This window comes from Silurus meridionalis, chromosome 4, assembly GCF_014805685.1.
Source record: "Silurus meridionalis isolate SWU-2019-XX chromosome 4, ASM1480568v1, whole genome shotgun sequence".
Classification (NCBI taxonomy): Eukaryota; Metazoa; Chordata; class Actinopteri; order Siluriformes; family Siluridae; genus Silurus; species Silurus meridionalis.
This window is the reverse complement of record NC_060887.1, coordinates 28,488,155-28,515,932: the sequence shown is the minus strand read 5'-3', so window position 1 is coordinate 28,515,932 and position 27,778 is coordinate 28,488,155. Positions and strand designations below refer to the sequence as shown.

Sequence of the window (27,778 nt, the reverse complement as noted above, 5' to 3'; positions counted from 1 at the left end):
TGCCACTATGAAAAAAAAAAGCACATGGTCGGCCATGATACAGTGACCCTGTAAGGTTAAAGGCCTAAGAGTGGAAGTTTGGCAATATTTGGCAACCTTCTGACCAGTAACCCAGAACCTCAACCATGGAGCTACCACTCCCCCCTGGTTTGCGTTTACCAGAACAGCCTGATTGTATTTTTTGTTTTATTTTGTTTTACGTATTTCCCGAAATATTCTTTGGCCTTGTTATGTGACAATGAATAAGTTAGCAGGTTTGAGACGTGTGAACACCAGGCGTCAAATGTGCATTGCTCTATAGAGTGGGAGGCGCCGCTGCTAATGCGCATGCGCAATTAGCACTAGCGAGAACTTGCAAACCTTCAGGTGTGAATAAGGTAAGTGAACGCCATCACTTCTGTTTTGAAACGTGCGTTTCATTTACTTGAAGGAACAACGCCGTTTTGCTCTTTTCACACTTGTGTTAGGGGAAGATTTTTGAAAATTAACATCTCAGAGGGAAATAATACATTATATATGTAGGTGTTGATTTGTCAAAGTTTCATAGTTTAAATTGTTAGGGTTTTATTTTACACCAATTTTTGCTGCTCATTATAAAAAGAAATGCAATATTGTTAATGTCCTAGACATCCTGGAAATCTTGTTTACATTTATAATAATGAAAAAATTGACAAACATAGTATTAGCAGGGGGTCAATGTGAACATCACATTGTGTGTGTGTGAAGGGTCTAGTCCTTCTGATGGATTCTCTCTCTCTCTCTCTCTCTCTCTCTCTCTCTCTCTCTCTCTCTCTCTTTTCAACATTATCACCTACTGCTCAAAGTCAGTGATGAAGAATGAAGGCGGAGGAGAAAAGTAAGAGAGCCGGAGAAGGCCATTCACACAGCAAGAAAAGATCAGCTGAGACAAACGACCACAGGTAGAGGAAAACATTTGGTTTTCATTTATTTGTCTAGAAGTAGCAGACTTGCAGGTAAGTGTTGCCATGTCTGAGATTTAGATTTTAGTAACCATAACCCTTTACACTCAAAAATCATAACTAGCTAAGCAAACACTCACTTTCTGAGCACTTTGTCAGGAGTGCTCACTAATGCTGAGTAGAGACTCCATTTGCTCCTGTACAGCTTTAATTTTTCAAGTCAAGAAGCTTTTGTCATTTCAACCATATAAAGCTGATGCAGTACACAGTGAAATGAACCAACATTCCCCCAGAACCCTGGTGCTACATTAAACAACATAAAGTTATATAACAGAAAACACAGAGTTAAGCTCTGGTAAGTGTCCTCGCCACATAAAGCGCAGCCTTTAGATGCTGGAAACATCCCTTTGGGATTTTGGTAGATGTTATAATTGCACCACATAATTACTGCACATTGTTTAGGTGCACATTTTATCTGCGTTTTATTGGCTTCAGAGCCACTGACTGGGGAGGTTACGAAAAGAATAAAAATCATTGTCCTGTTCGTGACATGGTACACACTGGAGGTAGACATTTAGAAGTACAGTTTGGCCAAGAAGGGATGCAGCAACAATATTCATAAATGCTATTTGAATAACAGGCCCAAAGTGTGCCAAAGAAACATTTCCCATACCCCAGCTTCACCATTTTGGACTCTTGACACAAAGGTTCAACGGTTTTATTCTTCTAGTTCATCAGCAGAAAGAGATTAATCCGACAGCGATATGTTTTCGATTCTTTAGCCGTCTCGTTTTGGTGAGCCTGTGCCCACTGCAACCTCAGCTTTCTGTTCTTGGTTGACAGAGATGGCATTTTACCAGCATAAAACCAGTTTGCCACATTCTCATCAGCAAGGTGTTACTATCTGCAGAAGTGCTGCTCACTGGATGTTTAATTGCACCATTCTGGTAAACCATAGTTCCTGTTGTGTCAAAACCCCACGAGACCAGCAGTTATATAAATAAATACTTAAACTGTAACTGCACCAACAGTAAATCTGGAACTGGGTTGGGGCTTTTAGTTTCAGTAAAGGGGAATTATAAAGCTTTATTCAGCATGCAAAGGCATTCTGTACAGTTGTGTGCTTGCAACTTTGTTTTAACAGTTTGGTAAAGAACAACACACTGGGGTGATGGTCAGGTGTCCATCCTTTTGGTCATATAGTCAATATCCAATGAATTCCACATTTAGCTGGCAGAACACATTCACCATAGTAGTTGCTATTAGGCCACAAATCTAAAAACTAGATGAGGTGTTTGGGTCACAGTGCTATTTAAAACCATAAGTGTGACCTTTTCCTTTGCTAAATTTCTCATGCCAGAATTAGAAAGAAAGCGAAATCGACGAGATCAGGATCCAAGGAAAAACTTGAAGATTCTGAACTGAATGAAAAGTACCCCAGATCTTCTGTAAAGGTAAAATCACCAGGTCTCTATTTTATGTAACCCACATGTAAAATAAGTCTCTTTCGTTAATTTCTCATCATTTCTAAGAACTCTCACTCAAGGATTTCACACAAACCTCTCCAGGAGTCTAAGATCACAAGGTATGTTTAAGGGCAATCTTTCATGCATGTTAATGAAACCTGGTTGTTGGTCATACCTCATTATAAATCCTTTATGTGCTTCTCATAGCTCTGAAAAAGTCAAGTTTGATGCCGAGATCAGTGTATCTGAAGCCGAAAAGGTTAAGGTGGTATGATAAAAAAAATATTTTTGTGTGTACGTGATAATGACCATGTGATGGCACTGTTACCATTCTTCTGGTCATTTGCAATATTCTCTATGAGCTGTGATTTATGTAAGTAATTATGCTTGTTTCTATTAGGATTTGTATGAAGAGTTGGAAAAGAGGCAAGTTATTTATTAGTTGTTTGTTAAAATGATTCCACGCAGTTGTATAATGCTTATGCAGGAAAGGTTATAGCATAATATGAATGCGAGTATGAATGATGATGGTTGTCTTATAGAGTGGATGGAAACAATAACTTGGAGGAAGCAATGCGGGCACAAGGGAAAGCAGAACAAGAAGGATATGAAATGTTAGTGGCTCTAAAACCTTTCATAAACAATTATATCATGGTTGGTGCTGGGTTATTTGACACTATAATATTGATCCTGGGTATTGTTAGTATTTTTTATAACAAAATATAATCAGCCGCTTCCAATTATATTTAACATTTGTTATGAATTTGTATAAAATAATGTAACACCAGTGTTAAATTATTTATTTCTTTGGGAATGGTGTCTTTCAACTCAACTACAACACTACAGTTTTGCTGGCAGTTCTTTAGCAAGAATAAATGTTATGCTGCACATTGATTTGTGGTTTTGTATTTTTAGACCTTTTTTACCTGAGGGAACTAAGAACTATAAGGTATGATGATTATTATTTTTTTAATTCAGATTTATAAAGCCTCAGGCTAATTGCAATGCATTCTTTTATTCTAGTCTAACAGCACTAAAAGCAGTCCCAAGGATCCACACAAGATTACTGATGACGAAGATCCTAAACTCCAAGGAAAGAGGTGCAATTGTGCGATTTGAAAGACCTTTCTTTTGAACTCTCATTCATGGCAGTTCACACAGTGATGTGAAACACCCACGAAACGTTTGCCTATTTTAAACATTATATATCTATTGCCTCAACACTCAGTAAAATTTGAAGGATACAGCCTGAGAGTGTGAATTGAGGATTCTGAGGGGGAGGGGGGCAGATTTAGCTCTACTTTGAGTTCACAACCATGCATTTTAAGACTTTCATAAAAGCAAATAGTTGTAGATTGCTTGAAGTCTAATTGAAAATAGGGCCTGACATCTATGCGATTGACGTACGTTTATATGTATACACACATCAGAACACTAAGTGAATAAGAAAAATATCTATGCTAGAAGATATATTTTATGTCTAAAGGTTTGTGAGCACCAGACCATCACACCCTGACATGGTAGCAAACGATTATGGAGAATGGCATTGCATTTAGCAGCATTAAAATTTCCTGACAACATCCCTGTGCACGCTATTTGAATAAACTGAAATGCTGACTGTCTGACCTCACTAATGCTGTTGTAACTGTATGGACACACTTCCTCATTGCCATGCGCAATAATCCGGTGGAAAGGCATCCAAAAGTCATTAAAACAGCAAAGGGGGATTAAATCAATAATGGGCTGATTGGTCAGGTGTCTGCATACTTTTGTCAATATAGTGTAAATTCATTTATCACACACTGGATGCAGTCCTGTAAAGGATTTAGGAACATTACATTGCTAATTATAACCATAAATGCTGTGAAATGATTGTGTATATTCTGCAGTAGAAGGGTGTGTGTGTGTGTGTGTGTGTGTGTGTGTGTGTGTGTGTGTGTGTGTGTGTGTGTGTGTGTGTGTGTGTGTGTGAATAAAATTATCCTTCTTGCTTTTCAGATCTGAAAAGCTTCAGAAAAATAAAAACAGGAAATGTACTCCTGATGTCAATAGTCATTCAGTATGTGTAAGTGTAGGATTAAAATATTTCATATAATCTTTTAATGTCTGTCATAACTGATATTATCACAATCATCTTCAGAGAGCCCTGCACATTTTTTTCCTATGCTTTAGTTCAGTAAATGATTAAGATCTCCTATGTGATGATTTATTTATGATGCTATATATTAATATAAAGTGTTAGAATGAGGTTACAGCATTAGAGAATCAAATAAAATGTATTAGTTCAATATTATTGTTGATGCTGATCCAATAAAACTGTTTTCTTTTTTTTTTTTTTTTGAAGCAGATTGATAATAGCCACACATCTCTGACAGCTGTGAAAGAGGAAGATGTTAAAGAGCAAATCTTTAATCCCATTTCTGACCGTGCACAAACATGTCTGCCTGTTGAGAATGATCTAGAGGTGAGAAATGCTGAAAAGATGAGGGACAAAGAGTCCACTGTCAGTATTGCACAGGATAAAGCACAAGGCCAGAAGAAAAAAAGGAGCTCTCGCAGCACAGAACAAGAGCCAAAGAAAAATAAAAAGGCCAAGAGGGAAAAGGATGAGGAAAAGGAAAAACAGAACAAGAAAGGAGTGAAAAAAGCTGAGGATGAAGCTGGTAAATGGAAATGGTAAGAGTTTAAACTAAATTATTAACACACAATAATAAACTCTTTTCAGGATATAAGTATATTGTGTTTGTATGTGTGTTTTCCATTGATTGAAGGATGTAAAATTGTCCAGTCTTGTGGTATGCTGGTCCAATTTTCTATACTTTTTAGCAGCAGTCTTGTGAACTCAATATAATTAAATGATTTATTGTTGTTGAGGAAGGTTTCGAAATTTAGGCTATAATTTAAGCATACAATTAACATGTTTATAAAAAATTAAGTGTTAAAGGGTGGTCGCATTTTTATTTATAATTGACTTTTTTTTTAGCTTCGTAAAGTTAGATAACAGGTACACTAAACTAGCAAATATTCAAATCTATTAACCTGTGTTTTTCCCCTCATAGTTCTGCGCGGAACTCAAGCACATCACCTGTTTCCTGTAGGACAATAGCAGTTGTGACACCGTCATTGATAAACGTCTGTGTTTAGGCACTTCGTTAGTTTTCGGCTTTACGGTGTTGGCCCGTGTTTTATGTATTTTTTTAATCATCACGTGTAATGAAAATATGTTATGATTCGTTGATTCGCGTTTTCGTGCAGTTTCGCAGAACTGCTTTTGCGTGTCACTCTATCAGAGATTATGCACGTGCTGCTGCGAGTGCGCGCGCGCCGAGGTTGGTTGGTTGGCTGTTACATACAGTGGTGCTTTGGACGGAAAGATCAATCGTAGCAATGATCACGTTGTCTTTCTAAAGTTCCCAGATTCTCACATGGTGTGATTTTATTTATTTATTTAAGAAAGCAAGCCCTGGACAAAATTGCCATAAAGCACACATTTTATATTTCTACTCTGAGTGTTAGAGGGGGGAAAAAGATAAGTCTGAAATATGATTGGTTGTCACTGTTTCTCAAACTCTACCAGAAGTGTGCTTTCTGCTCAGCTTGTATTAGTGAATAATAAAGTAATGAATAAAATTAACAGCACATGCAAATAATTTACTATTTTTCTGACCACTGATGAGCCAACATCATATATGCATTAAACTGCCTGGCTGATAAATGCACATATCTTCTACCTGTTTTCACTGGCTATTTTGTCAGGCTAAATTGAAAAGCACGTTAGACTGTGTTGAATCAGTTCACCAGCTAATTTTGATGTAAATATCAGAAATCGTAAATTATTAAAGGATAATTAGTCCCATTTGCTTCTCTATTTTACGAACTGTACATTTCTCTAACACTAGGGGTGGGTGGGTGTGTGTGTGTGTGTGTGTTTTTTTTATATTTATAGATTAATTCTAGATTTCTAGATCTGCATGTTTTGTATGGGATATGTAGAATAAAATAATTGGCAGTAAATGTATAGTCACAGAATGCATATATTGATAGTGTTTTGTGTCTTTATAGTAATTTATACTTGTTTTATTTCCCTGCTATGTGCAGATGTTTTTTTTTTTTTCTCTCTCTCAGTTTCTTGCTATAATATGTTGACATTTTCTCAGTAACTTTAATAAAAGCTTTTAGAATGCTTTTAAGTGTGCGTTATATTGCTCATGACTGTTGTGTAGGTGGGAGGAAGGAAAGCATGCAGATGGTCAGAAGTGGAGAAGTCTTGAGCACAAAGGGCCTCTCTTCCCACCGGAATATGAACTTTTACCAAGCGATGTGCAGTTTTTATATGATGGTGTGTCTTCAAACATATACAGTATACCAGACTTTTTCTTTGTTGAAAAAGCTGAAGGCTTTGTTTTGTTTTGTTTTAGGAGCGCCTGTGCAGCTAAACCCAGCTGCAGAAGAAGTAGCAACTTTTTATGCCAAGATGCTCGATCATGAGTACACCGCCAAGCAGGTTTTTCAAAACAATTTCTTCACTGACTGGAAGGAGGTGAGGTCTTCTGAAATCCAACAATTTATCTGCTTTGTTTTTGATGCCTCACTTTATCTGGTTTAGCTTTAAAGAAAAACTTGTTTTTTATAGACTTGTATGTGCTGTCTCTCTCTGTCTCTGTAGGTAATGACAGAAGATGAAAGGAAACTAATCAAGAAGCTGTACAAGTGTGATTTCAGCAAAATCCATGCATACTTTTTGGAAAAGACAGAAGCAAAGAAAAACATGACGAAGGAAGAAAAACAGGTATGTTGCTCTATTTAATTTTTATTGCATTAATTCAATTTAATGGCACTGCTATTCGGCTGTTTTATTTATCTGAATAAATATCATTAATCATATCACTTAGGTTTTAAAGGATGAAGCCACTAAACTAACAGAGGAGTATGGATACTGTCTGTTGGATGGACACAAGGAAAAAATAGGCAATTTCCGTCTGGAGCCTCCCGGGCTGTTTAGGGGACGAGGGGAGCACCCCAAAATGGGCAAGCTGAAGAGACGTGTCCAGCCTGAGGATGTGATTATTAACTGCAGTCAGTAAGTAAAAGCTCAAATGGATAGAGAGTAGCTAAGCAGTTGATAACTCTTTAATTTTCTTCATGTATAAAATGCTGAAACTTGCATTACACCACAGTAATATGGCCCCAATAGGTCTATATTTTTTATATGGTTGATATCTTCTCATTAAATGCTGGCCCATGTAGGTGCTTCAAGGCATAAACAAAACTCTGTGTTGTTCCTGTTAAATACTTATTAAAGGGGATTTTATAAATACTTGATAATCTTTGCTTTGGTCAGAGACGTAAAGGTCCCAGAGCCACCTGCAGGTCATCGGTGGAAGAGAGTGCAGCATGATAACACAGTCACATGGCTGGCATCCTGGGTGGAGAACATCCATGGACACATCAAGTACATCATGCTCAATCCCAGCTCCAAACTTAAGGTAAAGGTCATCTACATAGCCCATGAGCAACTCAGTTATCCATATGTTTTTGTTGTAAGCTTATTTTCAGAGTGGTTTTAGAAGTGGTTTGTGCTATTTTTCTAAACCTGAAGGTGTTGGCTGAATATGAAAGCTATTTTCAGACTCAAAACATCATCCAGAAAAATGTTTCTAAAATAGTGGTCTGGAGTTTGCTGCAGGTGAACTCAAGTAAGAATTGCACTATACGAAGGAAAGCAATTCCTTCCCAGAGCTGGGTGTCAAATAAACTGATTGGTTTAATTTTTCATGGTACTTACTGGGAAAGGCATGTTGTGGCCCACGGCAGAGACCGAATTCCTTTTTAATATCTGGAGTGACTGATACCTTCGAATCAAAGTGACTACAAACCTGGGCCCAAAAAAGTTAGCTGAAATATGTAGTGAACCCAGACATGTGAATTTTGCATCAGACAGTTTTAATAAAAATTCATGATTTTACCTTTGCATAGAAGATTATAAAAGGGAATTTCCCCCTGGTTAGCTTTCCCCCGAAACAGTTTACTGTTGCAAAAGTAAATGAGCAAATGGTGGTTTACATCTGGCTCATTTTCTGTTCAATAATTTGTTATTGAGGCTGGTAAAGAATAGGGTTTTGGCCCTTTTTTTGTTAATTGTACTACAGCACTGTTGAATCCTTGATGTTCTCAGGTGTCCAATTATTTTTGTCAGACATCCAGTTTTCAGTGCCATATCACGTATCAAGTTAATGGCCAAGTTAACAGTTTTAACAACAAACAAAAATGGCAATTTTAATTAATTAATTATTCCTGCAAATGAACAAAAATTGAATTACTGGATTTTCTGTCTTATTACTGCAATCATAAATGCACTTTTGTGAGCATTTTTCTCCTTTTGCGATTTTTACTTTCTCTCTCCCTCCCTCCATTAACTGCATATCGACGGCTCAACCCTCGCTACTAGTTATACACTGACGTTTTGTAATTGGCGATGGAGATATAAAATGACATTCATTCTAAAACAAAAAAACTTAAATGTTTTAAAATAAAACATCTAAACAGTATTTTGATTAGTTTAATGTCATACTGGTTTATACATTTGTGGCCTTTGCTTCAAATACATGCATACTTTATACAAAACCATACATGGTACCACATGCAGTAGGATAAAAAGGCTAAAAAATGACAATGTAAGGAATACAATAAGAACAGAGGAATGTAATTTACAATATAATGAAATCCTATACAATAAAGTTAAATTACTATAGAAATTGAGTTGTAGAAGTAGAACATTGAGTGAACATGTGTAGCAGCATTTCCATTCCAGAGAGGCAGAAACAGTGCGATTATTATAATGATTATTTCTAATAAAGTATTAAATGAAGTGTGCATTTGTGCAAAATGTATGTTTGTGACGTAGTTGCGTGTTGTGGGAAAATGGTGCGTGTTATTGGGTGGATGGTAGTGAGTATTGAGTCCTATACTTTATTTTTTATTTTTTATCCCCTGCAGGGTGAGAAAGACTGGCAAAAGTATGAAACGGCTCGTAAGCTAAAACTGAGTGTAGACGATATAAGACGTGAGTACCGAAGGGCCTGGAGTGCTCGAGAGATGAAACAAAGACAACGAGGAGTTGCTTTATACTTCATTGACAAGGTAGATAACGGCATTGTTTTTAAAAAGAAATCAGATAAAAGATTCTATTTAAATTAGATATGAAGTAGTAATGTATTGCAGATAATGAAGACATGCATACATATTGTTGGCATATGTAGCTAGCTCTGAGGGCTGGTAATGAGAAAGATGATGATACCGCAGACACAGTGGGCTGCTGCTCTCTGCGTGTAGAGCACATCACCCTCCACCGACACCAGGATGGTCAGGACTATCTAGTTGAGTTTGACTTCCTGGGCAAGGACTCCATCAGATATTACAACAAAGTGCCTGTGGAAAAACAAGTGAGCATGTCTTTGTCTTTTGCAAATATCCTCTTAGTTTGAGTTTCTTTGTGGTGTGTAATGTTCCACTGTAAAAGCTTGAGTTTAATATTTAATGATCACATGATGTATGCTGCCATCTGTTGAATTATGAAATGATGTAATGTTGGCCACATTGCTCAGCACTAACATGTAACTCCGCAATCATATACTGAAGTATAATATTTTTGTACAGGTTTTCAAAAACTTGAAACTGTTCATGGAAAACAAGGATCCAGAAGACGACTTATTCGACAGAATTTCTGTAAGCGTCATCATTCATGTAATTTTTAAATCATAAGATCTAATAATAAATAGCAATGCATAATTGTCTGTTTTTTTCTTGCAGACAATCTACCTCAATAAGAAGCTAAATGAGGCAATGCCTGGACTGACAGCCAAAGTGTTTCGAACTTTCAATGCTTCTACCACTCTGCAGGAGCAGCTGGGCAAGCTCACCATTGGTCAGTATACACACACACACACACACACACACACACACACACACACACACCTTGCAGTAGAAGCAAAGATACTAGCTCAGTTTCCTGACTTTCATATGCTACAGTTCCCATGAGGTGGACTGGAGAAACAGGGCCAAGACTGGAAGTTGCTGAATATTTAATATAAAAGTTTTTTATAGTCCTAGCCTTCAGCAATCGAAAACTAACTCTCACATCTGTGTGTTGGACAATTATGTAAATAGCAAGCATTTTGTTAATCTCAGTGGATTGAAGCTTTTTGCCAAACTTGTAATTGTCCCATCTGCAAAGGCTAGATCCAGTTTAGGGGGGAAAATCGCTCTGCATATGAAACTGTACTTACCAAACAGTACAACACAGTAACAGTGTATTCATGTGATTACTTCGCTCTGAGTACCAGATAGTGTGCAAAACACATTCTACAAATGATATTTAGCAACCAAGAGCAGTTTGTGTATTAGTTTTAGTGTTTTTTTGTTGGGGGTTTTTTGGCGTAAAAATCAGCAAGGTTTTGCTCAACGTATACATAAAGAGCACTGCAAACTAAATTGGGGTATTATTTTTATTATTATTTACATCGTAGTTCTGTGTGAGAACTGTGATTGAGTATCTGAGTGGTCATACATTTTTTTATTTTTTTATTTTTTTAAAAAATTTTTTTTTTAAGGAAATTGGTTAGCGTAGAAGAACAGTGTACACTGTCAGCATTAGCATTGTGCCTTAAGTCATTATTAAATATTATTAATATCATAGGTAAGGGGTAATATTTTTGATGCAGTGTCGCATTGACCTTTATTTTAAACAAACTGCCATTGGCTGTTTGTGCATGTGTGTGTGGGTGGGTGGCCAGATGATATGACTGTGGAGGAAAAACTGCTGGCCTATAACCGAGCGAACAGAGCTGTGGCTATACTCTGCAACCACCAGAGGGCAGCACCCAAAACATTTGAGAAGTCCATGTTAGCCCTTCAGGAGAAGGTAAGACTTCCTATTAATTGTTAATGATTTTAATTATTAACCAGAGTAATTACATTTGTTATAGAAATTACATGTCGCCAAGTGTTCCCTCCGTGATTTTCTTTTCTAAGCCATTCATCTGAGGTCATTAGCATGTTGAGTCAAAATCAGGTTAGTGACAAACGACACTGGTCCAGTAATTAAGTGTGCTGATGTCATGCAACTTTTTAGTGACTGCATTTGATAGATTTAGAACTGATAACCCTGACTGCCCTCTTACTTGAATTTTATCGGTGGAGTTTAGTTATTGTGTAGAGGCAGATGAAGTGAGGAGCTGATGTTCAGGCAGTGATTTTGTAAGAGCTAGAAGTTATCAGCTTGTCCTACCATCTGTTTATTATTCCATAGACTCGTCAGTCAGTTCGTTTTGATGTGTGTTTGTCATTTACAATCTCTGTTTCCTTTTTGTTTGGCCAGTTTCTCACTGCTCATTCAAAAACTGAAACCGATCCAAACTTGCTCCCCCAGCACTTTTATGTTGTTTATAACCAATTTGAGAGACATTCTGACAGTAAGTGCATTGTTTTGAAACAGAACGTTGTAAACTACAGCATGGAAGAAGTATATTAGCTGTAAGGAAGTAACTGACAAAAAGGTTCATAAAAAGGCTCTTCTTACCACAGATTAGATGAAAAAGGGACAAACTTGCACTTATAAAGAACATTCATTCTTTATTACCACATTATCTGTGTGAAGCTCCTTTGAGACAATGTCCATTGTTAAAAGCGCTATACAAATCAAAAAAAGTTGAATTGAAATATCTTTTTGTTTTTAAAAAAAACTAAATTATATAAAAAAAATACAAGCTTTTTTTATACAAATAACAGAAACCAACATAATCTTGGTTTCAGCATGATCTTAGTCACAGCATTAAGCAATTTGTGTAAATTTTACATTTATTATAGTACATTTGCATTTTTTTTTTTTTTTCCATTGGGTGAAAAATGTGCTTTTTCCAGCAGCAATGTAATTGAGTATTTCCTTTTGGGGTTTTTTGTGTCATGGTATTCATAACTGTTTAGAAATTAATATCTTGAACAGATGGCAAAACCCATGTACCTAGGACTGTTACTACTTTAGGATTGTTGCAGAAGTGTTCAATTAAAGGTTTCTATTACCCCAAATTTGGCCTACCACCAGAAGTAAACAAAAAAAGCAAAGTTGCATGCTGAACTGATTAGGCTGATTTCTGTTTCTTCTGCAACACACAGCTAACAAATTGATCAAACTAATCAAAGCCTGACACATGAGCGTGTGTGGAAATGACATTTCACATCAGTGTTTTTTGTGATCGGTTAAATTGGCTTCATACCCAACATGATATTTTCATGCACAGCCTAGGCAAGATTAAATAACGTGAATAACATTGTGTTGTTGATTTTAAAATGTTTAGTGTTTTAGAAAGTGTAAACACTGCTTTATTGTAATAAGTATGGTTTCATAAAGCATGCTGTAGGAAGCAGAAATGTATTTTGTTCAAACTGTGATGATGATTATGATTATTCCCCCACCCAAACCCAGGACTCATCCACGGTGCTTTCCAACAGGTTTTTCCACACGTGGTGCACTAATTGATGATTTCATTCAGACAGACTGCAGAGTCTTATTTTATGTAAATAATCACTAACATCAGTAATGCATCAGTGGTAGTCTGCTCTTGCATTTTAAGTGTCCTGCCCATTTTTTTATTATTATTTCTGTGCTGATGCTTAGGTGGATGTTTTTTGTGTTTCTACAGATCAAAAAGAAAAAAGAGGAAGTGGAGAAAGCCAAAAAGGAGCTGAAGCAAGCAAAGAAAGATCACAAGGAGCAACCGTCGGAGAAGTCAAAGAAGTAAGAAATCAGCACTAAAACTACCACCGTTGTGTATTTGCTGGCTATTGTGTGTGTTTTGGCGTTATTTCAAGGTTTTTTATTTCAATGTTTTGCTTGACACAGGGCCTTTAGACATATTTTTGGTTATGGCAAACTATTCAGACTTGCCAGGTTTGAAGATTATAGTGATATATTTATGAAAAAATAAAATAAAAAAATAAGTAAATAAATAAATAAAAAGCAGAATTTGACTTTATTTTAACATTATTGCTGTTAACTCTTTGTGATTTTTCATTCGCAAAGTTTTGTATCATTTCATATATTAGTAGACTAACTTGTGGAGGTGTCTTTTGTTACATGCTTGTCTAAACATAATGTTAGCAATAATCATAAACCGAGCGAGCACTGAAAATGTAAGTCAGTGTAAATCCAACATGAACACACAGCAGCTCATCTGCATATTGTTCCTGAAGCATGTTATTTCTCTGAAAACAAGCCTCTCTCTCGTTTCATTGCTCTCTGTTAGGCTGGTGGAGAAGAAGGAAAATGCTTTGAAGAGACTGTCAGAGCAGTTAAAGAAGCTCAAGCTGCAGGAGACGGACCGAGAGGAGAACAAGGTCATCGCTCTGGGCACTTCCAAGCTCAACTACCTCGACCCCCGCATTACTGTGGCCTGGTAACGTGTTACACATTTCACACTTCCACTCTACAAGATGAGATTTTGTGCTGCTGGTTGGCGTAATGAAAGCTGAAGTAAAATACATTTCAACTTTTGAAATGGAGGAATGTTTGTGTTGGTAAACACCAAAAATATGTGCGCAACCGATGCTACTTGTTTTCATACTGACTACTTATATCAATTTCTTGATAGATTCACTTTTATTTCATAACCGGTTCTCATAATTAAACAGCGAGTGTTATTTGGCTTAACTGACCCTTTCAAATGGTGTAGCTTTGGCTTAAAATCCCCTCAGTGGTTAAATAATTCTTGGCCGTGATCTAGCCTGCAACGCCTGAACATGAACTATAAAAAAATTATTGGCAAACCTGACTTTCTCAGCCATGCATGCTTCTTCCTAAACTGTTCCCATAAACTTGAAGCTACACAATTGTACAGGATGCCTTTGGATGTGGTATCAGTAAATCCCCCCTTCATTTGAACTAGGAGACGGAAGAAAAAAGAATAAAGTAATACAAATGAGAAGTATGCTATTTAAGAAGCTAAAGGTGTTACTGGTAGAAAGTCAGCTTTATTGCTAAGATAATTTGCTGCTCAGATGAGATTAAATGGGTGCTGCAAAGAGAGCTCTATGGACCAATTATACCTCTTCCCAAATGCCTTAAACTACACCTGTCTTCTTATGGCTGGGAAAAGACATGACATTTTAGCAAACAAGTGATGGTTTACTGAAAAGTTTATAGTCCTTTGCTGTGTGTGTGTGTGTGTGTGTATGAGTCGTGTGAAAAAGTTGCCTGATTTCTTATTTTTTGCATGTTTGTCACACATTTGTGTTATCTTTTACTAATATTTGAATTGGTCTGATGATCTGAAACAGTAGTGAACACAACATGCAGTTTTTAAATGAAGGTTTTTATCATTGAGGGAAAACAAAATCCAAAACTACATGGCCCTGTGTAAAACTGTTTGCCTCCCAAACCACTTTGTGTGTGTGTGTGTGTGTGTGTGTGTGTGTGTGTATATCTATTTTATGTATACAGTACTGTATTAACATTTTGACTTTATTTTGTAATTAATAATTATATTTTTATTTTATCGCGCTGTCCGGGAAAATCAGCCAAACAAATTACTTATGTGGTAAATGCAATTCCGTGATAAACCAGGGGTACGAGATTCCAACCGCGGTAAAGCGGGAGATTACTTATATCTTACTTGTGTGTGTGTGTGTGTGTGTGTATATATATGTGTATGTGTGTGTGTATATATATATATATATATATGTGTGTGTGTGTGTGTGTGTGTGTGTGTGTGTGTGTGTGTGTGTATATATATATATATATATATATATATATATATATATATATATATATATATATATATATATATATATATATATATATATATTATATTTATTAATTACACACACACTATTTTTTTGGACTATAAGCCGCTACTTTTTTCCCACGTTTTGAACCCCGCGGCTTATTTATGAATTTTTCCTGGGTTTTTCCCGGTTTCACAAACTTCAAGCCAAAAAACTGAGCGACATAACATTAGACCAATGAAATTTCCGGCTTCGGGAGAAAAACACGTTTTTTTTTTTAAATGCACCATGATGCCAAAAAATAAACTCCTGAGAGAAATAGTTGTGAAAGGAAGGAGAAAGACAGTGAACAGACAGGTTTCTAAAACTCGTGCTTTTTTATTTTTCTTGGCAACAGCGTTACGGGTTATTAAAAGAAATGAGCATCAGAAAATAATAAGGACATATTCCTCCATCTCCACACATGCAGTAATACTGGAAAAATGCGGTGGCAGGCTATTCCCAAAATGCCGCTCTGCTCTTCGAGGAGCCACAACATATTTCACCCGTTACACCGTGTAACAGACACTGTCTTTCATTAAAGCCTGTGTAAAGTTTTAGTTTCAGTGTAGACACCTGCGGCTTATATAGTCCGGAAATTACGGTAGTGTATTTATATATAAAATATAATACTAAATCATCTCAAGGGACAATACTATTAAATTTAAACGGATATATTTTAGAACAGCGGTCCCCAACCTTGTTTGCGCCACGGACCGGATTAATGTCAGACAATTTTTTCACGGACCGGTCTTTAAGGTGTGGCAGATAAATGATACGACCGGCAAATAAAACTGGTATTTTCTAAATATTATAATAAACTTGAATCCACTGTTGTTTTTTGTTAATTTTGTTTGCTTGAGGGTTTGAATTTAGCGGTAATGTATTGTGTTAACGGCCGGAGCAGCCCTTTAAGAAGGTGGCGAATGGAGGTAAGACATGTGTTCGAGGCATCATGACATGCATCAAGAGTGAGTCATAGACAGATGTGGAGGAGAGAATCTGGTAATTTTTCAAAATAAAACATTGTTTAGAATCAGATAATAAATAAAACGGAAATAATGTAAGTTATGTATTCTTTCTGTGCGGCCCAGTACCAATTGGCCCGGGGGTTGGGGACCACTGTTTTAGAGTATTCAATGTGCAGATTTTATAGCAGTATTGATGTACTTTCCTCTAAAAATAACTGAACATACAGCCATTTTTGTCTAAATAACTGGCAACAAAAGTGAGAACACCCTAAGTGAAAGTCATAATTATGTCCAAAGTGTCAATATTTTGTGTGAGCACCATTGTTATGTAGCACTGCCATAATACTTATGGATATGAAATTCACCAGAGCTGCACAGGTTGTTGCTGGGATCCTCTTCTTCTCCTCCATGATGACGTCACAGAGCTGCTCGATGTTGGATGCATGGAGCTTCTCCACCTTCTGCTTGAGGATGCCCCACAGGTGCTTAATAGGGTTCAGGTCTGTAGACATACTTGGCCACTCAATCAGCTTCCTCAGCAAGGCAGTTGTGCTCTTGGTGGTGTGTTCGGGGTCGTTATTATGTTTGAAAACTGCCGTTTAGCCCAGTTTCTGAAGGTGGGGCATCATCTCCTTCTTGAGAATGTCACAGAACATGTTGGAATCCATGTTTCCCTCAATGAACCACAGCTCCCCAGTACCAGCAGCACTCATGCAGCCCCAGACCATGATGCTACCACCACCATGCTTGATTGTAGGCAAGACACAATTTTCTTGGTTCTCCTCACCAGGATGTTGTTACACATGCTGAACACCATCTGAGCCAAACAAGTGTTTTCTTAGTCTCCTCACCACAAGACATGGTTCCAGTAATTCATGCTCTTGGACAGGTTGTTTACAGCAAACTGTTTGTGGACTTTCTTGTGAGCCAGCTTTAGAAGAGGCTTCCTTCTGGGACAACATTCAAAGCATCTGGTCTGAGCACTGATGGAACCCTCCACTTCTGCAACCTCTAAAGCAATGCTGCAGCACTCCTGCGTGTTTTTTTGTTTGTTTGTTTGTTTTTATAAAAACAGTTCTGCACCTTACACACAGCATGAGGACTTAACTTCTTTGATCGACCCTTGTGCGGTCTGTTCCGAGTGAAACCCGTCGTGGAAAACCTCTGTATGACCCTGGCCACTGTACTGTAACTTGGGTTCAGGGTGTTACTAATGATCTTATAGCCTCTGCACCTTTGTGGAGAGCATTGCCATGAGGTGCCATGTTGAAAACCCAGTGGTCAGTATGAGAAATCCGTACTCAAAGCACTAAATATTAACTGCTGAAATACATGATACACACATTTGTACAGATCTGTCAAGCAGACCAGAACATGATGAATAGGACATGTGGCTTTTGGTTACACAACATACAGTATTATTATTATTATTATTATTATTTAGGGTGTACTCACTTTTGTTGCCAACCACATTGACAATAATGTCTGTATGTTGAGTGGTTTTTAAAGGACAGTAAATCTTTACTGCTATACAAGCTGTAGATTGACTACAATTTATCCAAGTTTCATTTCTATAGTACTGTCTCTTGTGAAGAAATACTAAAATAGTTGCTGAAATTTGAGGGTTGTACGTACTTTTACTATATATAATTAGTATTCCCAAATGGTAATGGCTTCTTTCAGAGGAACAATGCAGTCTGTCATAACGCACACACTGAGCTTCGTTTATCAATCTTTTAATAAAGTTGTGTGTAATTATTTGAATAAGCCAAACCAAAATTTTGCTGTATGTATTAAAAGTTTCGGAAAAGCAGATTTTCTTTGTACTCTCGTGCTTGTTGATCACCCGTAACGTGCACAGCTCGTACCAGACACAGCTCATTTGCATTTAATGACACTCATAAAACTGCATAAAAGTTCAAGGGCATAGTCGGCTTATAGCGCAAAACAACCAATCAGCAAAAAAAAGCTGAAATAGAGGGTATTTTTAATTCAGAGTAAATGATAATGGCTAAAGGCTGAAGGTGGAAGTTATTTTTTTTTTCCTCACTTCTATGCAAATAAAAGTATTTAGTAATGTGTGCCTGATTTATTCTTCATAAGCAAAGGCATTTGTTTTGCAGTTTACAGCCATGCACAGAAAAAGTGCAAGTCAGTTTATACAATGGTTTTTTTTTTTTTTTTTTTTTTGCAATTGAATTAGTGTTATTGTGGTAAGTTATGGTCTTGTGTTGGCTCTCTCTCCTTTTCTTACATTCTCTAACTGATGCCAGTTATATCAGACCTACTGAAGTAACACAAGGATGTGATTTGATAAAGTCAGGTCTTTTTTCAATTTTGAAGTTTTGTTTGTTTGTAGGAACAGATGATTTAGTGATAACAATGGCAGACCAACTACACGCCTGTTATATTACTGGCAAACCTTGAAAGTGATAATGAAATTGTGTTTATAATTTAAAAATGGTTAATTATTAATTTGATGAGGGACTGCACACATGATTCACTTGGCTCACCAGCAAAACCCTGAAGGGCCACTATGATTTTGGGACAGCCCTCTGGTGTCCATGCCACATCTGGTGCAAATTATAAGGGAGCAGTGGAGACAGGCTGTCCTCCTTTAAGTTCATGTTTTAAAGCTGTAATTGCTTTTTTTTTTTTTTTTTTTTTTTTTTTGTGTCTGCAATTCTTGGTCACTGATTGTTTGCAGCCATTTTGAACAATGAAAACAATATGTAGCTCAGCAGTAATTCTACACATACTCATTAACCATTACTTTCTGTTGCCTTCAGGTATATTATTTAATAAAATGTAGTGGGAGACATATACATGAGGTAAGAGCTAAGAGCCAGACCTCATCAACTTGTATATGGTCATTACGGTTGTGTAGTTCCTCTCGGGTTTAGTTTAGCTTTGGGTTGATGAGTCTTTGAATAGCTGACCATCGTATGCTCGTTTTTTTCTATTTATTTAATTTTAAATAGAAAAATATTTCTGTCACAGGTGTAAGAAGCACAACGTTCCTGTGGAGAAGATCTACAACAAGACTCACAGGGCGAAATTTGCCTGGGCTATTGACATGGCTGATGAAAACTTCCAGTTCTAACACAGAAGAATCTGTGCTTATTTTTTTTTTCTCTGCTCATTTGTTTTCCTTTTCATTTCTTGTTCTTTATTGTGACCATTTTGAACAGCTACTATTCAGTTTTCTGTGATGTCGTGTGTTTTTGTTGTTTTTTTTTGACAGCCTTGGTTTAAAAAATAATAATGTGATGTGTCTTGTGTTGGATTTATTTCTATAGTAAAATGTGAACACAAAGCTGAAGGTCATGCTTTGGTTTCTTTGCTACTGAATGGGATGGTATGTGGCTCAGGGAACCTCTATTTTCAGCAGCACAGGAAGGCTGTTTTTGAGGGGGGGGGACCTTGCTCTACGGTGACACTGACTATGTTTGTACTTAAAAGCTGTTCAAACACTGAACATAACACCAAGCATTTTAAATGGTTTGTAAAGAAAGTGTTTCCAAGTTTAGGTGAGCTTGAGCAGAAGTTCACTACATTCCTATGCATGGAATCATTTCAGCAGTGAATGAAGGATGTAAGCTGAAGTTGTTCCAAAATATACAAAATATGCATTGACTAATTGACTTTAAGACAATTTTGTTAAAGTGTTAAATTCAAATGCATAATCTGTGTAATTTTTAGTCATCAATGCAATGTAAGGCAGTGGGTAATGTTTCCTCAGACAGAACCTGCCTGGGTATTTTACTGCTTTTTAACATAAGGAATAGAAGGTCTTTAAGTACATAGATTTTCCAAAATATGCAGGACCAGATGGATTAAAAACCACATTATTTGTAAGACATATGTTCCATAATGTGTTCAACAGGGTATCAGAAACGTGAGCTAACAGTGGGAATACACTAAGAAAATGTCAATCAAAATTTGTTCAGCAAAATCTGTAAAAACAAGATACAGCAGCTGAGAAAATGTATAGAGCATATATTAAGTGTGTTTTAGTTTTTCCCCTCATTAGCTCTTAACTTTTCAGACACCATGTATATGAATAATTCTTGTAATTAACATTTGATTTAAAAAATATTTAAGGTTCACATAATGTATTAATTCTAGTTATACATGTTTTTCTCCCAGGTTATTCTTTTTTTTTTTATAGTGGTGATTTTGTAGGAAAAAAATCAAAATTTAAGATAAAACTTTAGCTGAGTAAAAATATATTTCTTATAAAATTCTATGTTGCAGCCTAATGCTATATTCAAATAGATGGGTTTTTTTTTATTGACATACAGCACTTAAAAAATAATAATAATTTGCTCGGGTGCCACCCAATTCTCTTGATCATTGATTAGATGTTTCTACACTTTGACTGGAGTCCACCTGTGTAAAGGTTAAATGATTGGGCTTGATTTTGAAACGCATACAATTCTCTATAGAATATCTTACAGCTGACAATGCAGAGCATCGAAGCAAACCCCAAGCCATGAAGTCAAAGGAACTGCCTGCAGATCTCTGATGCAGGATTGTTGCAAGGCACAGATCTGTGGAATGATGAAAAAAATTCTGCTGCATTGAAAATGTCCCAAGTTCACGGTCCTTCATAATTCTCAAGTAGAAGATGTTTGACACAACCAAGACTTTTCCAAGATCTTATTACCCAGCCAACTGGGTGAGAAGGGCCTTAGTAAGAGGGGTGACCAAGAACCCAATGGTAAATCTGACGGAGATCTGAATATCCTGTGTGGAGAGGGTTGGAAGTGTGGAAGTTCCAGGAGGAAAACCATTGTTGCAACCCTCCACTGGTCTGGGCTTTATGGCAGAGAGAATAGGCAGAAGCCTCTGCTCAGTGCAAAACACATGGAAGCCTGCTTTGATTTTGCCAACAGGTACCTGACAGACTCTCGGACTGTGTGGAACAAAAGTCTCTGGTATGATAACTCTTTTGACCTCAATTCTAAATGAAATGTTTGGTTGAAATTATGCCCAAACCCATCCCAGAAGTGAAGCATGAGGGTGGCAGCATCATGCTGTGGGGATGTTTTTCCTGTAAAAGGGACTTGGAAGGTAAACCGGTTGCCTACATGACCACATCCCTAAGCACACAGCTAAGACAACACAAGAGTGGCTTTGGGACAACACTGTGAATGTCCTACAGTGGTCCTGCCAGAGTCCTGACTTAAAACTTATAAAAGAGTTGTGGAGAGACCAAAAGTGGCTTTTCACCAATGTCCACCTGAGCCGTCATGAAGAGATTTGCCATGAAAAGTTTCAGAAAATCTCACGATCCAGGTGTGCAACGCTTGTCATACCCAAAAAGACTCAAGGCTGTAATTGCTGCCAAAGGTGCTTCAAACAAGTACAGCGTAAAGGGTTGAATACTTGTGATATTCATGATTTTTTTTAAAGAATAAAAAAGACATTTCTAAAATTATTTTTTCACTCTTTCATTATGGGGCACTGAGTGTAGATTAATGAAAAAAATAAAACTTTGAAAGATAGTATGAAGCTGCAGTATAATTAAATTGAAAAAAAGTGAAGGGGACCTGAATACTTTTTGAATTAAATATATGCAGGTGTATCTCAATCAATTAGAATATCATTTAAAAGAGGATTAATTTCAGTTGTATATTATATAGATTCATCACATTCCAAAAAAATATGAATACTTTATAAGACCAATCCATTTTTAGTGAATTGTTGTTCTGGAAAGTATGTTCATTTACTGTATATGTACTCACTACTTGGTAGGGGCTCCTTCTACTTTAATTACTGCCTCAATTCGGCATGGCATGGAGGTGATCAGTCTGTGGCACTGCTGAGGTGGTATGGAAGCCCGGGTTTCTTTGACAGTGGCCTTCAGCTCACCTGCATTTTTGGTCTCTTGTTCTTATTTTCCACTTGACAATACCCTATAGATTATCTATATACCATTATCTATGGTATTATATACCAACACCATGGTCATTTAACCAACTTTTGGTGCTTTTGGCAGTGTGGGCAGGTGCCAAATCCTGCTAGAAAATGAAATCAGCATCTCCATAAAGCTGGTCAGCAGAAGGAAGCATGAAGTGCTCTGCTTAAACTTCCTGGTAGAAGGCTGTGCTGATCTTGGACTTTATAAAACACAGTGGATCAACACCAGCAGATGACATAACTCCCCAAACCACCACTGACTGTGCAAACTTTAAATTGGACCTTAAGCAAGTTGGATTCTGTGCCTCTTCTCTCATCTTGCAGACTTAGGGACATTGATTTCTAAATAAAATGACACATTTTCTTTCCTTTCATTTGAAAAGATGACTTTGGCCCACTGAGCAACAGTCCAGTCCTTTTTGTCCTTTGTCCAGGTAAGACACCTCTGACGTTGTCTCTGGTTCGGGAGTGGCTTGACACAAGGAATGAGTCAGTTGTAGCCCATGGATACGTGGCTCTTGAAGAACTGTCAAGTCAGCAGTCTAGCCCCATGATTGTGTAGCCTGAACCAGACTGAGACACCATTAAAGGCTCAGGAAACCTTTGCAGGTGTTTGGATTTAATGAGCTGATTAAAGTGTGACACTACGAGTCTCCAATATTGAATTTTTTTTTTTACAATATTCTAATTTTATGAGCTACAGAATTTTGGGCTTTCATTAGCTGTAAACCATAATCATCAAATTAAAAGAAAGAAACACTTGAAATATATCAGTCTGTGTGTGATAAATAGACGAGTTTCCTTTTTTTTTATTGAATTACTAAAATAAATCAACTTTTAATATTATTGATAATATATCATTCTATTAATAGATTGATATGCTCTATTTAACATAAACTGATTTAATTTAAAGCAAAAATGACAAATATAATATGAACATTATAGACATAATAAATAATAGTATTTTGGATACTTAAGAAATTTTTAAAGCAAATACTTATGTACTTTTACTTCAAGTGAATGTTTAAAGGGAGCACTTGTACTGAAGTAATATTTTATCTAGTGTATCTCTACTTTAACTTAAGTACATCGTTTGTGTACTTCATCCACCACTGATTATCACTTACAGTGGGGCAAAAAAGTATTTAGTCAGCCACCAATTGTGCAAGTTCTCCCACTTAAAAAAATGAGAGAGGCCTGTAATTTTCATCATAGGTACACTTCAACTATGAGAGACAATATGAGGGGAAAAAAAAAATCCAGAAAATCACATTGTCTGATTTTCAAATAATTTATTTGCCAATTACGGTGGAAAATAAGTATTTGGTCAATAAAAAAAGTTCATCTCAATACTTTGTTATATACCCTTTGTTGGCAATGACAGAGATCAAACGTTTTCTGTAAGTCTCCACAAAGTTTTTACACACTGTTACTGGTAGTTTGGCCCATTCCTCCATGTAGATCTCCTCTAGAGCAGTAATGTTTTGGGGCTGTCGCTGGGCAACACGGGGATGAGATCTGGAGACTGGCTAGGCCACTCCAGGACCTTGAAATGCTTCTTACGAAGCCACTCCTTCGTTGCCCGGGCGGTGTGTTTGGGATTATTGTCATTCTGAAAGACCCAGCCACGTTTCATCTTCAATGCCCTTGCTGATGGAAGTTTTCACTCAAACTTTCACGATACATGGCCCCATTCATTCTTTCCTTTACACGGATCAGTCGTCCTGGTCCCTTGGCAGAAAAACAGCCCCAAAGCATGATGTTTCCACCCCCATGCTTCACAGTAGGTATAGTGTTCTTTGGATGCAACTCAGCATTCTTTCTCCTCCAAACACGACAAGTTGAGTTTTTACCAATATGTTCTATTTTGGTTTCATTTGACCATATGACATTCTCCCAATCCTCTTCTGGATCATCCAATTGCTCTCTAGCAAACTTCAGACGGGCCCGGACATGTACTGGCTTAAGCAGGATTTGAGTCCCTGGCGGCGTAGTGTGTTACTGATGGTAGCCTTTGTTACTTTGGTCCCAGCTCTCTGCAGGTCATTCACTAGGTCCCCCCTTGTAGTTCTGGGATTTTTGCTTACCGTTCTTGTGATCATTCTTTGACCCTGCGGGGTGAGAGCTTGCGTGGAGCCCCAGATCGAGGGAGATTATCAGTGGTCTTGTATGTCTTCCATTTTCTAATAATTGCTCCCACAGTTAATTTCTTCACACCAAGATGCTTACCTATTGCAGATTCAGTCTTCCCAGCCTGGTGCAGGTCTACAATTTTGTTTCTGGTGTCCTTTGACAGCTCTTTAGTCTTGGCCATAGCAGAGTTTGGAGTCTGACTGTTTGAGGTCGTGGACAGGTGTCTTTTATACTGATAACGAGTTCAAACAGGTGCCATTAATAAAGGTAACAAGTGGAGGACAGAGGAGCCTCTTAAAGAAGTTACAGGTCTGTGGGAGCCAGAAATCTTGCTTTATTGTAGGGGACCAAATACTAATTTTCCACTATAATTTGAAAATAAATTCTTTAAATATCAGACAATGTGATTTTCGGGATTTTTTTTTAATTTATTTTGTCTCTCATAGTTGAAGTGTACCTATGATGAAAATTACAAGCCTCTCTCAAGTGGGAGAACTTGCACAATTGTTGGCTGACTAAATACTTTTTTGCCCCACGGTACATGATGTTTTCACTTATGTTATAGCAGCTATAAAGAGTTTTCTCTCTCCATCCTTTTTTTTCAGACACACATTGCAGCTTGTCTTGTTGCCGAGAGACTGCAAAGCCTGCAGTCCATTAGAATGTCCTAGTTGCGGCTTTTTCTCTGATTGTTGCATAACAATGACCCTGGAGTCTCTTTACTAAATGAAACATTAATTAATTCACCTTACAATTTTTTTTTTACCACTTCAACTATAACCTTATTAAGAGGAACATCTATAGCCATTTAAATATATTAGACTGAGCTGAACAATTGTCGGAACTATGCTGTTATAAATTATTAAATCAACCTACTGACCAATCAGAATGCAGCAGATCTGTGGTGTAATTACAAGTAACTTGTCTTTATTCACTCACTTTAAAACTCTAATCCATGTGGTAAAGTTTAAACAGCCAGTACTAAAGAACAGCAGGACGGGTCATATATAAGATGTGATGCAGCAGAGCTGACAGGTTCTTTTAAATTTAAACTCAAAAAAGTCTTTGAAAAGACATCCAAAGCCCAAGATTAGGAGTGCATCTTTGATGATGGAGTGAGCTAGTAATAGTCTATGCTGCTTCTTCCTGCACAGAAATGTGTGTGAAATGGTTAAGCTGGAATGTAAACCTGATGCAGGACAGCTTCTTAAAGTAATTAGTGGTTTGTTTCTCTTTTACCGCTTATTCACTGTTATCCGTAGCTCCCTTTTGTTATTTATTCTTTATTGCTCAATTTATTGCAGTTGTATTTTGCTATTGTTTTTTTCCTGAAAAGATTTTTTAGCAGGAGACGTCATTAGCTTACATTTATATCAGTAAAGATCCACCCTTGATTGTTATAACAAAAAGCCACGTCATTTCATTGCTTTTTATTATCCCTAAAACAAGCCCAATGCTTTAGACCCTGCTTGCAAAAATGAAAACCTTGTTGTATTTTGTTACAACTCCTTTAACATAATATCATATGTTAGTCTGAGCAGAGTCAGACTCAAAGAAGAGTCATATGACCAAACTATTTGCCTCTTGTCCACATTGGGGCTCAGGCAGTGGTTTTATCATAGCTAAAGGAACGGCGTCTGGGGAAACTAGCTGCCATTGGCTATAGGATCTGGAAATGATAATGTAGTTATGGTTTTATGTCTGATTATTGGACCGAAATTATCTCTTTTCTTTGGGGATTGTTGTCTGAAACTGTCTGTCTTGGTGTTTTCTTGATGTGGATTGAATACAGCTTCTTAATAGAAAATGTTTTACTGGTTTCCCTTACAAATAGGAAGCACTGTTGAAAACTGATGAAAGGTAGCGTAATAGTTTTGCAGCTACAGTACCAAATGCTTTCCTTCCCTTAGTTATAGCTAGATCTTAAAAGCATACTTAGAGCATATGAATAGTTGACCCAGTCATCCTGCTTTTTATCCATTTCTGCTAAAAGGACTGAGTTACTAGCAGCACTATGGTGAAGGGCACACACAGGCCAGTTATTGGGCAGAGTTACAATGAAGAGGATCACCAAGGCTGACTAAAATAGTACCATTCAATCATAACAAATGTCTGTTTGTGTCCTTGTGCAGATTCTCAATGTCTTAGCAATGTTATATTTTATTACAACTAACAAAGATAAATTGGTTCTTTATTAAATGGGGAGTTTTCGGAAGAAAAATATTTTAATCTGTCTCTTTTCTGTGTTCATGCGTGCTTATTAGAAGGACTTATTTTGTAGGTAAACTGCTGAACAGTACAGCAGTGCTGTGTCTGCAAATGCCTCGAATCTTCATAAATATTCCTCTAGCACCAGTGAAGCGAAGCCCCATCTGGCTGCTCTCTGTTTAGTGCCCTACCCAGCACCACATCAAAGCCCCATGCAGCCCCTCCTGAAGAATAAGAGGAAATCTGGAACAAAGTCCACTTCCCTTCACAGCCCAGACGCTCACAGGGTGAGTGCTACTTTGTTTTCCAGCTACACAAAATGACTGCAGGACTGTGGGCTTTGCTTATGAAACCCCTCCTTAACTTGTAATGTGGTTTCTGCACTCTGAATTTGCTTCGAGTCAAAAGCATTGTGGCACTGAAAAACAAAAAACACACTGCTGTTTCCAGGCAGGTCGATTATATTAAAAAAAAAAAAAAACTCAGTTGAAAAAAAAGAAAGAAAGTAAGAAAGAAAACAGCCAAATGAAACTGCATGTATGATTTGATCTTATAGATCCTTGAGTTCACGTAAATCTAATTCTCTGACACCTGCAACCACTTGTACAATCCTGTTTGTTGTTATAGATGAGTTCTGGCAACAGAGTAACTCTCATTAATATACAGCACTTGTTTTCACTCTCTGTGGGATATCAAACAGCAGTATTGGACGCCCACAGTATATTAGAAATGTTCGGAGGGTCTGGGAGAGTTTCGGCAGCAAAGAAAATGCATAATTAATTGCAACTTGAAGCTTAATTTCGCTCTATTTACCGCATATACAGAAAAAGGACCATTGTGATAGATCGAGAGATAGATAGCTATGGACAGGAGATTCACTTTGGCATACATATATGTGAAAAGAAAAGCGGAATGACCTTTCGTGGAATGTCAAATCTCATCGCATATCACTGTATCGGATCTCTGCTGGTCTAATTCTCCTGCAGCTTAGTAAAGCTCTTCATCCTTACTGTTTTATTTCAGGAGCTTGCAAAGTCACTCTGATCCTAATCAGTAGTCTTAGCTGCTCCGCTGGCTTTTTTAACAAGGATTTTTTTTTTGCTCCTGTTTGCCCTCGGGATTAGCAACTGGAGTTCGGCAGCTTCAACAGGCTTACACATGAGATCCAAATCTGATACATATTTTTTTTGCATTTCAGTGTTCTGTGTTATGTGCCATTGTGTAAATTGGCAGTTTGTCCTTGGAGGAGTGTTTACTTGATTCAGGATGTCCCCCATTTTTTCTTTGATCAAAGCATACTGTTGCCTTCAAGCATTGTTTTTCAGGATTTCCTTGTGGT

At 37.2% G+C, this 27,778-nt stretch overlaps 1 protein-coding gene across 12 annotated transcripts; it reads left to right on the top strand.

Annotated features, from left to right (window-relative positions):
- The first annotated feature begins 225 nt into the window (after nucleotides 1–225).
- On the top strand, nucleotides 226–19,495 carry top1mt (DNA topoisomerase I mitochondrial). 12 transcript variants are annotated; one of them, XM_046847371.1, is made up of 24 exons: nucleotides 226–377; nucleotides 825–920; nucleotides 2,281–2,374; nucleotides 2,453–2,505; nucleotides 2,594–2,654; nucleotides 2,787–2,812; nucleotides 2,929–3,000; nucleotides 3,302–3,335; nucleotides 3,410–3,486; nucleotides 4,385–4,451; nucleotides 4,731–5,062; nucleotides 6,610–6,725; nucleotides 6,805–6,926; nucleotides 7,053–7,175; nucleotides 7,279–7,466; nucleotides 7,728–7,872; nucleotides 9,383–9,526; nucleotides 9,646–9,828; nucleotides 10,043–10,111; nucleotides 10,196–10,310; nucleotides 11,179–11,306; nucleotides 13,084–13,178; nucleotides 13,687–13,836; nucleotides 19,174–19,495. In XM_046847371.1, exons 2-24 carry the CDS (start codon nucleotides 838–840, stop codon nucleotides 19,274–19,276), a joined length of 2,580 nt encoding a protein of 859 aa, XP_046703327.1. In that variant the 5' UTR covers nucleotides 226–377; nucleotides 825–837; the 3' UTR covers nucleotides 19,277–19,495. The 12 variants fall into 12 exon arrangements, with proteins under 12 accessions (XP_046703327.1, XP_046703329.1, XP_046703328.1 ...); XM_046847373.1 differs by having other exon boundaries at nucleotides 303–377; nucleotides 829–920; XM_046847372.1 differs by lacking the exon at nucleotides 226–377 and adding an exon at nucleotides 390–518 and having other exon boundaries at nucleotides 829–920.
- Nucleotides 19,496–27,778: the final 8,283 nt, after the last annotated feature.

What these genes read in the sequence shown, in the direction of transcription:
- top1mt (XM_046847371.1), top strand. Translation starts at nt 838, where the DNA reads ATGAAGGCGGAGGAGAAAAGTAAGAGAGCCGGAGAAGGCCATTCACAC. An exon ending in GAAGCTGGTAAATGGAAATG is followed by an intron (nt 5,063 to 6,609) that starts GTAAGAGTTTAA and finishes ACTGTTGTGTAG; the next exon opens with GTGGGAGGAAGGAAAGCATG. An exon ending in CCCCGCATTACTGTGGCCTG is followed by an intron (nt 13,837 to 19,173) that starts GTAACGTGTTAC and finishes TTTCTGTCACAG; the next exon opens with GTGTAAGAAGCACAACGTTC.